The sequence below is a fragment of the Vespa mandarinia genome, chromosome 22, assembly GCF_050613455.1.
Source record: "Vespa mandarinia isolate Hongniang chromosome 22, ASM5061345v1, whole genome shotgun sequence".
NCBI classification, from domain to species: Eukaryota; Metazoa; Arthropoda; class Insecta; order Hymenoptera; family Vespidae; genus Vespa; species Vespa mandarinia.
In genome coordinates this window covers 1,678,628-1,695,000 of record NC_140831.1, presented here as the reverse complement: position 1 = coordinate 1,695,000, position 16,373 = coordinate 1,678,628, and the positions used below count along the sequence as shown (strand labels likewise).

At 29.5% G+C, this 16,373-nt stretch overlaps 2 protein-coding genes across 8 annotated transcripts in view; one reads left to right on the top strand and one right to left on the bottom strand.

Moving 5' to 3' along the window:
- Nucleotides 1–2,208, bottom strand: part of LOC118442402 (uncharacterized) — a 2,858-nt gene extending 650 nt beyond the window's left edge. The window contains exon 1 of the mRNA XM_085663537.1: nucleotides 1–2,208. This exon is cut by the window's left edge and continues 650 nt beyond it. Coding sequence (XP_085519663.1) covers nucleotides 604–1,278 — 675 coding nt within the window. The 5' untranslated portion in view covers nucleotides 1,279–2,208 and the 3' untranslated portion in view covers nucleotides 1–603.
- The window catches only part of corn (microtubule-binding protein cornetto), a 31,281-nt gene extending 15,235 nt beyond the window's left edge, over nucleotides 1–16,046 (top strand). For 2 of the 7 annotated variants that reach the window (XM_085663494.1, XM_085663493.1), the window contains 11 exons: nucleotides 9,491–9,877; nucleotides 10,228–11,644; nucleotides 11,740–11,855; nucleotides 11,931–12,071; nucleotides 12,237–12,334; nucleotides 12,520–12,703; nucleotides 12,804–13,026; nucleotides 13,199–13,449; nucleotides 13,600–13,811; nucleotides 14,037–14,190; nucleotides 14,400–15,467. In XM_085663494.1, coding sequence (XP_085519620.1) covers nucleotides 9,506–9,877; nucleotides 10,228–11,644; nucleotides 11,740–11,855; nucleotides 11,931–12,071; nucleotides 12,237–12,334; nucleotides 12,520–12,703; nucleotides 12,804–13,026; nucleotides 13,199–13,449; nucleotides 13,600–13,811; nucleotides 14,037–14,190; nucleotides 14,400–14,516 — 3,285 coding nt within the window. In that variant the 5' untranslated portion in view covers nucleotides 9,491–9,505 and the 3' untranslated portion in view covers nucleotides 14,517–15,467. Of the gene's footprint in view, nucleotides 1–5,371; nucleotides 5,537–9,490; nucleotides 9,878–10,227; nucleotides 11,645–11,739; nucleotides 11,856–11,930; nucleotides 12,072–12,236; nucleotides 12,335–12,519; nucleotides 12,704–12,803; nucleotides 13,027–13,198; nucleotides 13,450–13,599; nucleotides 13,812–14,036; nucleotides 14,191–14,372; nucleotides 15,471–15,579 lie in introns of those variants that run through there. The other 5 variants (XR_014983491.1, XM_035867939.2, XM_085663497.1 and 2 more) reach the window with 5 other exon arrangements.
- Nucleotides 16,047–16,373: the final 327 nt, after the last annotated feature.

Sequence of the window (16,373 nt, the reverse complement as noted above, 5' to 3'; positions counted from 1 at the left end):
AAGAAGAATCGACGATATTTTCGTCGAGATACAATCACTTTACATAAATTTTCTATATATATATATTTTTTTTATATATATATATATATTTTATATATATATATTATATATATATTATTATTATTGTTATTATTATTATTTTTATTACGTGTTGATGTCATTAAACCATTGGCAAGATGTAACAAGAACCGTGAGGTTTCTAATACGATTTTACATATAAATTTGTTCCTGCTTCGTAACAATCCTAAATTGGTTCTAATTACGTAAAGAATCGTTTCCTATTCGTTCTTCTATTTTGTCTGCTTTTTTATTTTTTTTTTTATTTTTTTTTATCCTGTTCAATTTCGATGTTCAATGATTAGTCATTATCGTCTATTCTTCTTCATAATTATCATTAATTTTGTGATGCTATTTATAGATTCGCACATTCGTAAATATCGAATCAGCATTTAACCAATATTCTTGAGAAGTTTTCTAATAACATTTCTAATAATAATAATATATATATATATATATATATATATATATATATATATATGTATATTTTTTTCCAATAAATAAATAAATAATTGAATTAATTAACGAAAGAAAATAATAAGTCGATCATTTGTTAGGATGGGCCGTAGTTTTTTTTTCACCACGTATCGTCACAGTAGGCACATTTTCGACGTATTTATAAGCAATCGAAGCCGGCGAAACGAACCATTTGTTAACTTCGAAATAATCCTTTGACTCGTGATTGGTTTGAGTCATGAAAACTGTAGTGCTTTTTATATTTTTCATTTCCTTTTGATTATTATCTTTTATCTTATTACGATTAAACGTTTCTTTCTTTTCATTTTGTAAATCCAAATTTTCCTCCTTTGCTTTTCTCAGATCCTTCTTTTCTATATTCTTTTCTTTATCCGTACCAAGATAATTCTTTAGAATGATCGATTCCTTGACATCCCTCGTACCCTTTGAACCTTCCATATTCATTTTCTTCTTATCAGAATCAAAACTGATCTTACCGCCTTCCCCAAAATATTGGACTTTTTCTTTCGATGATTTTGGACCGAGCAATACACGTCCACCGTCTCCAGTATAAACGATATCGCCGACATTATGAGTTACTTTAACTCGACATCCATCTCCAACTACTCGCACGCTACCACAATTTTTTGTTAATGTAATCTTGCAACCATCGCCGGTGACCTCGAGTATCTGATTATTCGAATCCATTTCCACGGATAAACCATCGCCTTTCAATCTTCTAACACTTTCTCGATCCTTCTTCATATTTCCAAAGGATTAATATAATTATCTCATAGATTTATTTGATTTCAATAATTATTATGGTCTTTTGTATCTTCGTAGTTAATAATATTTAATCAATGATTTAATCATATTTTCAAAGAAACAAAATCAAAAGTAGGAAAAATTTCATTGTCAACGATCAATCGTTAATAATATTTTACGTTCGATGATTAAATCGATCGTAATTATAAAATTCGTTCGTTTCAATAATTTCACCGGTCTTCTTCGATAAAGTCAATTTGATCTTTTTATTGGCACTACGATATTAGATCTTTTTTTTATTATCACGTGATTAGATTTAAATGATTTTATATTCTCGTAATTGTTCATGATTAAATCGATTAAAAGCTTCAATATAATACGATAGGCACTTAGGCTTTTAAATTTTTACACTCGATCCGAATACTTTCAATTCTTTCAACGATCTCTGTCCGACATCGTCGACGTTCGGTTATATACTTATTATCGTTACTCCCCTCCCCCTCCCCACTCTTTCCACTTTCAAAACCCCTTCATGATTTTATAAAGACAAAGGTTCTCGTTCCGGCAATCGATCGATCTTCTGTTAAAGCGGCTTGTCGACACGCTCGTTCGTCGATCCTTGGATTCATGTGATATCGACACAACACACGTTGGTACTTCCCCGAGTTTCTCAACTCGAGATATGTAGAAATGACCGTAACGAGACAGAGACAGAGATAGAGATATAGAGAGAGAAAAAGAGAGAGAGAGAGAGAGAGTTTCGGTTTTTGTATCGATGAATATTAGATCCTCGACTTTACTCGCACTTATCACGTGTCTTTTATCGATTTCACTTAAAAATTTACGATCTTTTATTTTCCACGAATATCAATTTCAATCGTTGAATCCTCGATCAATTGGATTTGAATTTTTTCCAATTAATAATTTTATCTGAAAGATTAATCGGTATTATTTAAAAAAAAAAATATTCATTATTATTATTATTATTATTATTATTTAACATCGATTCGATATTTTCTTAGGCAAAATAATTAACGTAAAAAAAAATAACACGTATACAAATAATAACGCACACATACACACACACGAACACTTCAATATATAAAAAAAAAAAAAAAAAAAAAAAAGAAAAAAAAAGGGAAGATTCTTTTTGAAGGATCAATGAAATATATCATTCCTATATAATATGTAATTATATTTTTGTAAGAAAAAAATGATTCATTGTCATTATTATTATCGATTCGATATTATCATTACGATATAATTAATATAAAAGCAAAAAATCCCCTACACGTGTACACACGCTCACATACACTCGCATACACATACACGCTCACGTAAACTCACGCGCACAATGATTAAAAAAAAAGAAAACACTTCAATTTTCTTAAAAAAAAGAAGAAAAAAAAAAAGAACAAAAAAGAAAACAAACAAACAAGAAGAAAAAAATATAGACGATTAAAAATTACATAATTACTGCAATAATTACTATTAATTGGTTACTTTAAAAAAAAGTTATAATTACATACCTTATCTCTCTCTCTCTCTCTCTCTCTCCCTCCCTCTCTCCTTCTCCCTCTCTCTCTCTCTCTCTCTCTCTCTCTCTCTCTCTCTCTCTCTCTCTCTCTTTCTCTCTCTCTCTTTCTATCTCGTTCGCTCGCTATTCTTATATGGAATATGTCAACATTTGAAACAGACCGTATCGTTACTAGCTACTGCGAGCCGATTACTTTCAACTCGTAATGCAGAATGATCGTTCATACGTATATACGTATGTATATATTTAACAAGGTCTACGAATGGTATGTTAAATATCGAAGTTCTTTACCATTCCACCAACCAACTATCACGTTTTTCGGGACTTCCCAAGATCTTTATGCTTCCATTACTCTGTCCCTCTCTCTCTCTCTCTCTCTCTCTCTCTCTCTCCTTCTCTCTTACTCTTATTCATTGTTGACCTTGCTAACTACGGTCTCGTTTATCACTCGTATTCGAGAATTTCTTCGTATGCGTTTTAATAGCCCGAAGTTATTATTTTGTCGTTAAATTATATTTTTAATTTAATGACGGATAAAAATAAACACGAAACAATGCAATATATATATATATATATATATATATATATATATATATATGTATGTATTTATATCATATAATAAATATAATTTAATATCTCTATTATATACCGTCGTAGTATCATTTTTATTTCTATATTTTTTTAAGTTCGATTATAATTGATTTTTAGACGTGTATATATATATATCTATTTCGTATATTCGTAATTAGCATGAATGGTTTAAGCGAAAAAAAATAAAATTTATAATATATATATATATATATATATATATATATATATATATAATGCATAATTGATTTATTTAAAAATGGTCTCTAGCTTTGTAAAAATATTTGTAACGTCTCGGGTTCCTAGAAAGCTAAATCCTTCAGTGATTTCTGACTCTATCAACATTCTCGATAATCATCGTCATCGTTCTCTCATCGTTCGAAGAATGTGTCTTTTCATTGAACTTTTTATATCACAATCATCGTTGAAAATACAACGAAATGAAACGATACGAAACAAACAAACAAACAAAAATAAATGAAAGAAAAAGGAAAGAGAGAAAAAAATGTACCACTTTCTTTCAGTTTTCTTCGATCGTAGCCAACGTCACTAACGCGAAGCCAACTTTCATTTTATTTGCTTAGAACATAATAAGTAGAATAGTATAATTTTGAAATGAGAAATCTGAAACAATGAGAATTCCCCTGGGATCTATCAACTTACCTACTTACTTATTTCTTTTTTCTTTTTTTTTTTTTTTTTTTTTCTTTTTATTTCTTTTTTTTCTTACTTCTTTTTTTGTCCAAGCAATACGAGCGTTCTTCTCGATTTAATTGCCATATCGATCGAATCGCTTTGAAGATCTGCCGTGATAACGAAGTTGGAATTTTTATTTTCTTTTTATTTTTGTTTTGTTTCGTTTTTCTTTTTTTTTTTTTTTTTTTTTTTTTTTCCCGTTAAAGGAACCACTAGCGTAACGTTTCAATGATCGATTGCGCGATAACGGGGTTGGTAAAAATTGTTTTCGTTTAACTTTAAAAGACTATAAAAAAGACTTGCTCGAAAAATAATGTCAAAATTTTTTGTTCAAACGATAAACACTGACTAAATATCTATATTGTGACGTAAAAAAAAATATTCAAATGGATACGTACATGTGTATATGGATAAAGTAGTTCCTTTTTTTTTTTTTAATTAGGTGGAATAATAAGACTTTTTGAAATGATTAAAAGTTTCGAAAGAATGAAGAAAAAATAAGAAAAAGAAAAAGAAACAGCATATTTGTGCGTACAATAAATAGATAATATCAATGGTATACGTATTAAAAATAATACTTGCATATATATATATATATATATATATATATATATATATATATAAAATAGCTCCTTTTAATTAATTGAGCGAGTTTCGAACGATATATAATATTAAAAGCCTATTTTTATTAACGATTTTATGTTAACCTCATTTCACACACGTTATAAATTTATCGGGATACTTCGTTCGTTTTGTAAATAAATTTTTCTTCCTTTTTTCTTTCTTTCTTTCTTTCTCTTTATCCTTAAATTTTTTCTTTCCCTTTAGATCAACATGCATTATGTGCAACGTAGACACATATACATATATATATATATATATATATATATATATATATATATATATATATGTATACCTACACTTTTCTATTTATTCTAACATCTTTTTCTCGAAATATTATAATCTATTTTTATTTATTTTACTTTTATTTATCAGTTTTTTATCATTCGAAGAAGTGACGTTAATACACTATCATATACACGTATACACAGACACACACACACACGTTTGTATATATGCGTGTTTGATCTATTTTCGTAGACATTGCGTAGGTATAGATATATCGATATATGCTTTATCATTCGTGCAGTGTGTAGAATACTTGACAGCATATCAATGAGATAACGTAAAGAGCAATTGACGTGATATCGTGAACGTTTGTCATAAGTTTTGATAAACGTTAGACAACCGTTGGGGAATCACTGTACATCAGCCGATTATTATCAACGCGAGATCTCAAACGTTCAATAGTCGCTCTTATCTTTTATAAGTGTAAGGGTGGTCACTACAACGAACAAAGAAATAGTGAAAGAGAGAGAGAGAGAGGGAGAGAGAGAGAGAGAAATGCGAAGAAAAAAAATCATTTATTACATTAAGGTAATTAAAAAAAAAAAAAAAGAAATAATAATAATAATAATAATAATAATAATAATAATAATAATAATAATATATGATTCTCTATAGATAAGAAACCGCGAGTTACGTGTCGGAACAATAAAGAAAATTTATTTATAATTAATTTGTAAAAGTATATATGTTAAATAATGATTGATTGTAGGACATTACGAATGATGTTATTATCTAATATAATTAATCATTCGTATAATATGTGTGTATGTGCGTGTGTGTGTGTGTGTGTGTGTGTGTATTGCGCATTGAAGAATATAAAAGTAAGGAAACGTTAGAAAGAGAGAGAGAGAGAGAGAGAGAGAGAGAGAGAGAGAGAGAGAGAGAGAGAGAGAGAGAGAGGGAGAAAGTGCATCTTAAACAGAAATGCAATATATTCCGGAAGTCTGATGATTGTTTAAAGAAAAATAACTAAAAAAATATATATATATATAAATATGCATAAATATAAATATCACGTAACAAAGATGATATAATCTTTAGAATTATTCATGTAAAAGATAGAAATCGAAATCGATAATCGAGATCCCATCGATTTCACGTGATCGATGATATTCGATCTTTCATATAAATCTTGCATAATCTTATATATATATATATATATAAGACTTTTTGTATATATGACTTTTAATATATATATAGAAATGCATATATACATTGCGTATAAATGCATGTATATAATACGAAAGTATAAACGACGAGAAAAGGTTGTTGTAATGCAATACGTGAGAGAAAGAGCATTGGATTTTCTTAATGATGGTGCCACTTTAATTACGCAAGTAACCAGGGAGACTGCGTTTAATATCGAATAACGATCGAGGTCATGCAAAAGAATTATGTTTGAAAGAAGAAAAAAAAAAGCTTTGCGATCTTTAAAGAAGATCTCAGGTAGGAATAGAGAGAGAGAGAGAGAGAGAGAGAGAGAGAGAGAGAGAGAGAGAGAGAGAGAGAGAGAGAGAAAAATAGAGCCTTGGTATATTAAATATACTTCATATTTATGTTGAACAATAAATAATGAATATTTAATATGAAATAGGGGCAAAGGTCAATTATTCGTTTTTCTGACTTTTTCCATAATTAGCTAATTTTTTGTTCTTTTCTTTCCTTCTCTCTCTCTCTCTCTCTCTCACTCTCTCTTTTTTGTCCTTCCTCAGAATGGTAAAGCTACAAGTCTATGTACTTTCTTTTTTTTTTTTTTTTTACAATCCGGAAAAAGAAAAGAAAGGTAGAGATAAATATCAGTGTTTCGAAAGGTCTCGTAAAAAGAGTACGTAACTGATATCTAAAATCACTTAAGGAATCTTGTTTCAGTCTTTAGTAAAAATTTCCAATAATATTTGTCGGACAACGATTTTATATTATATCATTGAAGTAAATTACATTATTATTTTTTAATAACAATTTCGACGATTATATTTTTAATAATATAATATATATATATATATAATATTATTAAAAAATATTCAACCATTAAAAGGTATTAATAATAATAATAATAATAATAATAATAATAATAATAATAATAATAATAATAATAATAATAATAATAATAATGATAACAATAAAAAGGGTATTAGAAGATAATAATAAAAACGTATGCAGGATGATAATAATAATAAAAAAAAAAAAAAAAAAATAATAATCAATGATAAAGCATCTATTAATAAAAAAAAGGATATATTAATCATAGAAATGACTCCTCCTATTGTTCTTTTCTTTTTTTCTTTTTTTTTTCTCATGTTCTCTCTCTTTTTCTTTTTTTTTTTTTTGGAATTTTTTCTTTTCCGTTTTCTTTTTTTCTTTTTTCTTTTTTTTTTTCTTTTTTTCTTTTTTTTCTTTCCTTTTCCTTATTTATTATTCTTTTTTATTTTTATATCTAAGCTGAAGATGATTGATGAATAGGATTAAGAAATACCGTTTAATCGAAAATAATCAAGATTAAGTAGATCTATCTTGATTATCTTCAATAAGCTCTTGTCATTTTTTTACAATAATAAATATTACTATTATTGTTATTACTATTACTATTACTACTATTACTGTTACTACTATTATTATTAAAATTACTTATGATAATAGTTATCGTAGTCGTGATTTAGGTCAACATTGACACTCCTCAATCAATTCTAACGAATTCAATATTCAATCTTACATATTATAAAAGCATACATTTCGTAATTCTAATTTCACGGTTAGAAGCAATTACAGTTGGAATTATGGAACGGTTCGATAATCAAACCGTGTAATTGATTTACTCCTTCTCGCATGCGATCCAGACACGCACTCCCCTTTAATTTCATTCTCTCTTTTTCTCTCTCTCTTTCTCTCTGTCTCTCTCTTTCTCTCTCCATCAACAAATTTCGAATATTGGTCCAGATAATCGAATATCTTTCCGATTAACGTAGTAGGACGGACGAAATCCGGTATGGAATTGGCTCTTATCGATCTCATTTATCGTATTACTTTTTTGCACACCTCTACAGTTCATTCATTTATTTTTTCTTTCTTTCTTTTCTTTTTTTTTTGTTTTTGTTTTTTTTTTGTTTATTTGTTTGTTTGTTAATATACAAACGTAAGTTATATATGTTTTATGGAGGGGTGATCATCGAATCCAATTGGTTTCCATTAATGTATCTATCGTATGATATTGTCGAAAATATAGATCAATTTTTTAATTTTAAATAATCCATGAGAGAGAGAGAGAGAGAGAGAGAGAGAGAGAGAGAGAGAGAGAGAGAGAGAGAGAATGAGAGAGAAAGAGTTGAAAGATACTAAACTTGGTTACATTCATGTAATAGGCTCTCATTAACTGGGCTAGTTCTTTATTATTCTTTGCATGTGTATGTACATATATATACATATATGTACAATTATATCTACACACATACACATACACACACATACACACATGTATATACCTACGTAAGCTTGCGGTCTTAGTATATCCTGTTCGGCTTACATCATGTCACGCTTGATCGTTCCTAAGCAGATTTAGTATCTACGGAAATACTGTATAACGGATGTGAGATATATGAATGCATAATCAGTATGTAATAACGTATGTATGTATATATGTACGTATGTATGTATGTATGTGTATATATATATATATATATATGTAAAATTTCTATTACGATTATCTTGTAAATGTATATTTGTATGTGTAAAATGTATTATATCGTTTCTCTGTGCAAAGACATTTTTCTAAAGTACTTCGTTATTCTTATGAAATTAATCAAATTAATTCGACAAATAAATCGAACGAATTAATTTTTTTTATCATTGTTTACATTCGTAATGAATGACACGTACTTATTATTATTAGTCGGGAGGAGTTGAGGGGGGGGGGGGAGGGAGAAGTAAAAAGAAAGAAAGGAAGAGAAAGTAAAAGAACAAAAAAGTGAAACTGAATATTTGACATGGACGTGAACATTGACATCTGACATGGATATTTTAAGATTGACCTTGAAAAATGACCGAGTTTATCCTTATTTGGTTTGGGTCACGAAATGTCCTGATTCATGAAACACCTGTCGTTTTTCACCCTTCACCCCTTCCCCATCTTTGTCTCTCTCTCTCTCTTTCTGCCCATCTTTAGTTTTGAACTTGAATAACTGCTTTCAAAGCAGTTATTCAAGTCGATCACAAACAAGGAAGATATGTAAAACAGCTGATTATTCCTTAAGATCCTTTCGTTCTTCGTCCGATTAATCGATATTTTTTTTATTTAATTTTATTTAATTTTTTATTTATTTATTTATGTTTAGAAACATTACGAGCAAGGAAAATAATTACTATCTTATTATTGACACGAATCAGATTAATATTTTTGATCAATTCTAACGTCTGATATATATATATATATATGTATCTAATTGTAGAGTTTAAAAAAAATGATCGATGCCTTTTTACGAAACTTTTCAGAATGGCAAGGACGATATGAATGATTCATCGACGGTCATCGAGCGGCAGCTCGATATGGATGTAACTCTCGAGGACAACAATTTGAAAGTATTGCCAATGCAAAATGTGGCACGACAAGATTCGGGAGTACCAGAGGATCTTGTATCTCCGGTTTGTGATGCTAACAATAAGTCGTTGGACGACGAGGATCCAGATTGTACTATGAACAGTGACTGTAATATTACGGTGATACACGTTACGGAATTGGAAAATCGTAATAAGGAAGGAGATAGATCTTCGTCTACGTCTTTGGTTAATGTCGATAGAAAAGAATATACGGGTGAGAGTAAGGATAGCAAAGATGGAAGCGATAGTGGAGTCGAGGGTTGCGCTACTGAAGTACCAAGAGTAAGGAAATATTACATTATGTTTTTTATTTATTTATTTATTTTTAAACTTGCTTCTACTTTTATATTTTATTATTTTACTTGCTTCTACGTTGATGTTTTGTAAATGATATAATTAGAATTAAGTCAGTATGAAAAATGAATGTATACACGTGGAGAGGCACAACTTCGTAAAAATTTCGAGAAATCGTAGTTCGTATTTATTTATATGGAAGAACATTGAGAGAGGGTGCAGGGACGGAGGGAGAGAGGGGGTGGGGGGAAGAAAAACTTGAGAAAAATGTCTTACACATTGATAATATACTTCATAAATAAATAAATATCTAATAATCGTAGTTATCGTGTTTACAGGTACGTAGCCGAAACAGTATAGACTATGCCAGTAGTTGTGGTGGTCTTGACGAAGCTTCCTGCGATTCGAGTTTAGTCAGTTGTTGTTCGGTATACGAAGATCCATGTGCGACGTTACCTGATGACGTTAGATTAACAACAGGTGGCGAAGGTACAAGCGAAGGTGGTAGCGAAAGTTCATCGATAGCTGGTAGCGTATCAGCTAGGGCAAATCGTAGTAGTAACGTTAAAAGGACCTCGACTGTTTCAAATTCGAGTAAAAAGAAAACGATTAATAGCGAGACACCGAAGACGAGCCGTGCAAAGCCAGCTCTTTTGAATGCCAATTACGTACCAACGACTCCACGTTCGAAACCAAGGATCAATACGCCAAGAAATATTATTGGTAAAACGCAACCGGTGATTAAAGACAGAGCAAGATCAAGGGAAAAATCAGGTGCAAGAGAATCGAATTGCGATAGTAGTACAACAACCGGTAATACTCGTATGTCGTCAAATTTTCGTTCTACCACTGGCACGGCACAACAAAGAACGAGAACAAGACCAATACCACCAGATTCACTGCCTTCGGTTTTGACTACAGAAATAAATAAGGATCTTGCTCAACGTGGTAGTAAAGGTGGTTCAAGTGGTTCAAGATCCCGTGGTGGTTCTAGTACTAGGATAACAACACGTACACCGGGCTCAACTCCGTCCGAGGAAACACGAAAACCATTGCCAACTTCACGTACACTTTATAATAATAATAATAATAATAATAATAATAATAATAATAATAATAATACCGGTAGAACAGAACCGGTTAAGAATTTACGTTTGGATAAAATGACTATTAGTTTGGACAACAAAGCATTGGATGCTTATGCGACATTACCACGTAGAAATAAGAATAAAATGACGATTGTTAAAGGTAACGAGAAGACTGACAAAATGGTCAGGAGCAGATCTGGTAGTAGAGATGGTAGTATTGGTAGACAACCAGATAAAAAGGCGCTAAGTGTTAGGGATTCAGTTCATAAAAGTTTACCGCCTTATCCTAGAAATAAACCAATCGAAAAGACAAGGATTTATCATGAGATTGGAATACAAACGGGCTTAACCGGGAACGATATAGACAATGCATTGTCTGGTATACCTAGTGCCGTACCAGGACCCGATATAATCGAACGTTTGCACGAGACTGTTCAGACCGATGGCACATGGGAGGACATGCAGACAATGCAGAATGATTTGAAACGTTTGAACGAGGAAACTAATGTAAAGAAGGAAGAGAATGATAAGCTCAAAACTGAAATAGTCGAGGTTAAACGTCTTTTGGAGGAAGAACAAGCCGATCATGCATTTGCAAGGCAAGAATTAGATAGAAATGCACGAAGAGTTTTGGCTATGTTAGGTACACCGCAATCAGAACATGCAGGTAAAAAAATATATATATGGATGTAATTATTTATAAATGAATAAATTTATTAATATATAAATATTTCGTGAATAATAAAGAGAGAATTATTTTAGAGGGTAGCGACAGTTTCTTAGAATTAGAATCTCATTTGCAATCTTCGGGACAAGTTGTTGCCAATCAACAAATTGAAATAGCCGATCTACAATCACTTTGTCGTATGCTTAGCAGGGTAAGAGAATAATTTTTCAATAATAATTAATATTAATGATCTCAAACGTTACGATATTTGTTATGATAATTTTAGGATTTGGAAAAGAGTTTAGCGGCGCAAAAAGCATTGTTACAGCAACAGCAAGAATTGGAGGCGGAGTCCGCGGAGATGCAAGATTTTCTTCAACAAGAAAAAACAACTCTGGCAGACGCGTTAAAGGATGCCGAGATCGAGGTACAGTTATTGTAATAATAATAATAATAATAATAATAATAATAATAATAATAATAATAACAACAATAACAATAACAATAATAATAATAATTTTTTTTATACCGGTCATCATCAATGCGGAACTTGATGTTTAACGAACTTCTTTTGTATATTGCAATTATCTAGCTAAAGAAAAAGGAAGAAGCATTGACTCAACGAGAGGCGGAATTGGAAAGGCAGACGGAAGAATGTAAACATTTAGTCCGAATCAGTGAACAGCGAAGGTATGCCATTATATTAAAGTGTAAATACCGTAAATGTATTGATAAAGATCGCGTTACGTTAATTCTAAAAATTATCTATATTTATATTGTATTAGTTTTATTATTATTATTATTATTATTATTATTATTATTATTATTATTATTATTATTATTATTATTATTATTATTACATTTATTACGTACAGGCAAGAGAATTTGTCATTGAACATGAAATTAAATGCGGTCGAACGAAAAGGTAGAGAACTATTATTAACCCAAGGTGCTACAATATCTGGCGCATCGGTGGCACTTTCAGGTCTTGGAACACGATTGGAGGGATTGGTAGATCAATTAATAACATCTTACAATATTTCAGTGAAAGATCTCGAGGTAATATTTATTCTATCGTTAGATATACATTCATTATCTACAATATCTTGAAATGTTGTTCGTTAAGAGAGAAGATACTTAAAAGGATGCTTTATTAAAGGATGTAGTATATCATAACGAAGCATACAGTCGAAGCAACAGTAGTGTAGAATCGAGTCCTGTTAGCTCAAAGAATAGCTTAAAAGAATGTACTCCTAGTCCAAAAAGTGGTTCCTTTGTTTCCGCTGTTATCGGTGCTATCCGTAACGCAGCGACACATCCTTTCGTAACAAAGACTGTGGATAAAAAGTCATCAATAGAATCGACGAAACAAATGTATAAAGGTATACAAATCGATAAAATATATGATAATATATTTTATCGTTTATAATATTTATTATATTACATTAATTTTGTAGTTTGTGTATGTATCTATGTATGTGTGTGTGTATATATATCTTATATCGTTAATATTGTAAATTTTGATTTTATTTACATTTTTATATATCAATATAGACATAAGTATGGACTCGTCTTCCGATTTACTTGATTTTGAAACCGAACCATGTTTAATGATGGAAAGCGTATTGGAAGATGTTACATTGCCGGATACTTATTCGCACAATATGATATCTAGTAGCGATTCTCTTCGTAGAGCTTTAAGCTTTCCAGAAACTGTCGATGAAAATAATATTAAGAAGACGAAAGCATTAGACGAATGTACGAGTTTAACGAATCTCACGCAAGCTATATTACATCGTAGAAAAGTAAGTCAATGAAAAATTATTTTATTATTTTTTTTCTCTCCTTTTTTTTCTTTTTTTTTTTTTTTTCTTTTTTTTCTTGTCTCTTTTTTTTTGTGATCTTGCAACAAACAATCACAAAGAGTATCATTTAAATATTTTCATTACTTTCAGGTACAGGACGAAGAGGAAGATGATTGTGAATCCATAAGTGAATCAGACACTGGGACCAATGACGGACCACTTCCTTTAACGGATTATTGTCCAGCAGTAAGCCTTGTCGATCAAGTAATAGACGTTGATAATCTAGTTACGAAACTTTTAAAGGTGTTGCGAATAATACAGCTTGAAAATGATACGTGTATACAAGAGTTAAAGGAAGATAAGTAAGTAATAATGTGCGTCAGTTATTAAATAAAAATTAATAATTATTCTAAACGATATATAATTTATCTGGCATTACGTTTATATTTCTTTTATTTTTATTTTTTCTTCTCTGGTTTTCTTTTCTTTTTTTTGTTTTTTTATATTTCGTTTTTCATTCTTTTTTTTTTTTTCCTTCAAATCCATCAACCTTCTCCAAGACGCAATATATGAATTTCGTTTTGCAGATGTGATTTAGAAACAAAATTAGAAGTTGCCTTGACCGAATTAGATGAGCTACGTAAGATCGTAGATAGTACCTATCAATCCGAAGACATTTTATGCAATGTGCCAGATCGAAAGCGTAGCGTCGTGGAAAATTGTCGTCTTCTGATTAAGGAGGTAATTGCCGATGAAATAATCGATAAATATATGTAAAACGCTACTAACATCGTTGCCATATCTTTTTTTTTGTTTTTTAACGGACGATTGCCTTGTTAAAAAAATAAAAAAAAATAAAAAAAATAAAAAAAAAAAAACAAAAACAAAAAAAAATAAACAAAAAAAAACCGAACAAACAAAAGATGTCAAATGGAATAATTCCTCTATAGGCGGGTAAGGAGGAATTAAAATTTGATGAGCCCGCAGACGCTAATAATAGTGGCTCCCCAGAAGCTAAAAACTGTGAGGATCTCAACGCAAACGAAGAAGCCGAAATCTCCTCTTAAGTAATAAATTTTTGAGTATTGACAATGTTATAACATTTATGTGCAACCATTTTCTTTTTATATATATATATATATATTTTTTTTTTTTTCTTTCTTCGTCTTGCTCTCCTTTTCGTTTTCTTTCTATCTTTTTTCTTTTCTTTCTTTTTGTTTTTCTATGTTCTTTTTTCTTTTTTCTTTTTTCTTTTTTTCTTTTCTTTTTTTTCCTTTTTCTTTTTTTTGTACTTTTCAATTTAATCGCTTCGTGTAAAAAATGGAAACACCTTAGACGTCCTTTATTCATCGTTATTATTTATAAATGTTGCCATGTCAGAAATTATTTACGTGTCTTTTATAACGACAAGATTAACGAATGCTTGTAATGGTAGTTTTGTACAGTTCGTGTCTTTTCTTTCTTTCTTTTCTTACTTCCTTTCTCTTTCTTTTTCCATTCTTTTTTTTTTTTTTTTTTTTTTTTTTTTTAATATATTCTCTTACTCGTATCGACGATTCTCACATTATCACATAGACTGTGTGTTTTCTTAATCACAGGAAAATATCTTGTATATAGTGAACAAATATTGACGACACTAATTAATTAATTAATTAATTAATTAAGAAAGAAACAAAGAAAAAAAGGGGGAAACCATCCCCCTCCATAAAAGAGAAAACAAATAGAAAAGAAACAAAAAAAAAAAAAAAAGAAAAAAAACACAAAAAAAGGAACAAATCAATATTCGCTCGTAATAATAATGGAGAAAAAAAAAAGCTCGAAATTAGATTGGTTTGAATCGAGCGTAGATTTTCAAAATGAATTGCTCTTTTAGATCATATTGATTAAAAAGAAAGGAATAAATAATATATTCTGCTCTCTTAAAAATTATTCATTACAATCGTAGAATTTAGAAAGTTCAAAGCAAAGAAAAAGAAGCAAAGAAAAAAAAAAAAAAAAAAGAAAAAAGAAAAAAAAAGAAAAGAAAAGAAAAGAAACGAAAAAAAAAGAAAAGAAACAACCGCATCTCGCGTATATTGTAATAGTTTTTTTTTTTTATTTTTTTTTTTTTTATTTTTTTTTTTTTTTTAGAATACCATTTGTACTCCTCTTACAGAGAGTGCATTTTATTTATCAATGAAGTTCCAAAGAGTTTTGCAATCTCGCACAAGCGATTCTTGCGTATAATAAGATATAGAGAGAAAGAAGATTTGAAAAAAATTCATAAAAACAAAATTGGATGTTGATCATTAAAAATCCTTTTTGTTCTATGAAAGTATTCAAAATTAATAATAATATATACATAATGTTTTCCAAAGTCGAGAGAACACAGGGTAACACTAGTTTTACAATATAATTATTATTATTATCATTATTATTATTACTACTATATTATTATTATTACTATTAATACTATTAAACAAAAAAGAAAAGAAATAAATAAATAAAAATAAAAGAGAAAAACAAACGAACGAACAAAGGAACAAACAAACAAAGAAAAAAAAAACGAATGATGTCGAACGTGTGACAAATTAATTGATAAAAATAACGAATGGAACGTTAAATATATACGGACACAAAATATGATCATGACAATTTGAACATATGTATGTATGTATGTATGTGTCTCGTTTACTCGTTATTACAGTCATGAACATATTTAATAATAATAGTCAATTGGAATTTCATTTTTATCGTGAGTAAGTCAGTTTATAATTTTAAGTGTTTAACGATGAACAATATAGTCGGACGATGCTATATAATGCTGCTTTATATATATATATATATATATATATATATATATATATATATATATATATATATATATACTAGAATTGCAATATATTTGAAAATGTATTCTTGTATACACATCCTCGACTTCCAAA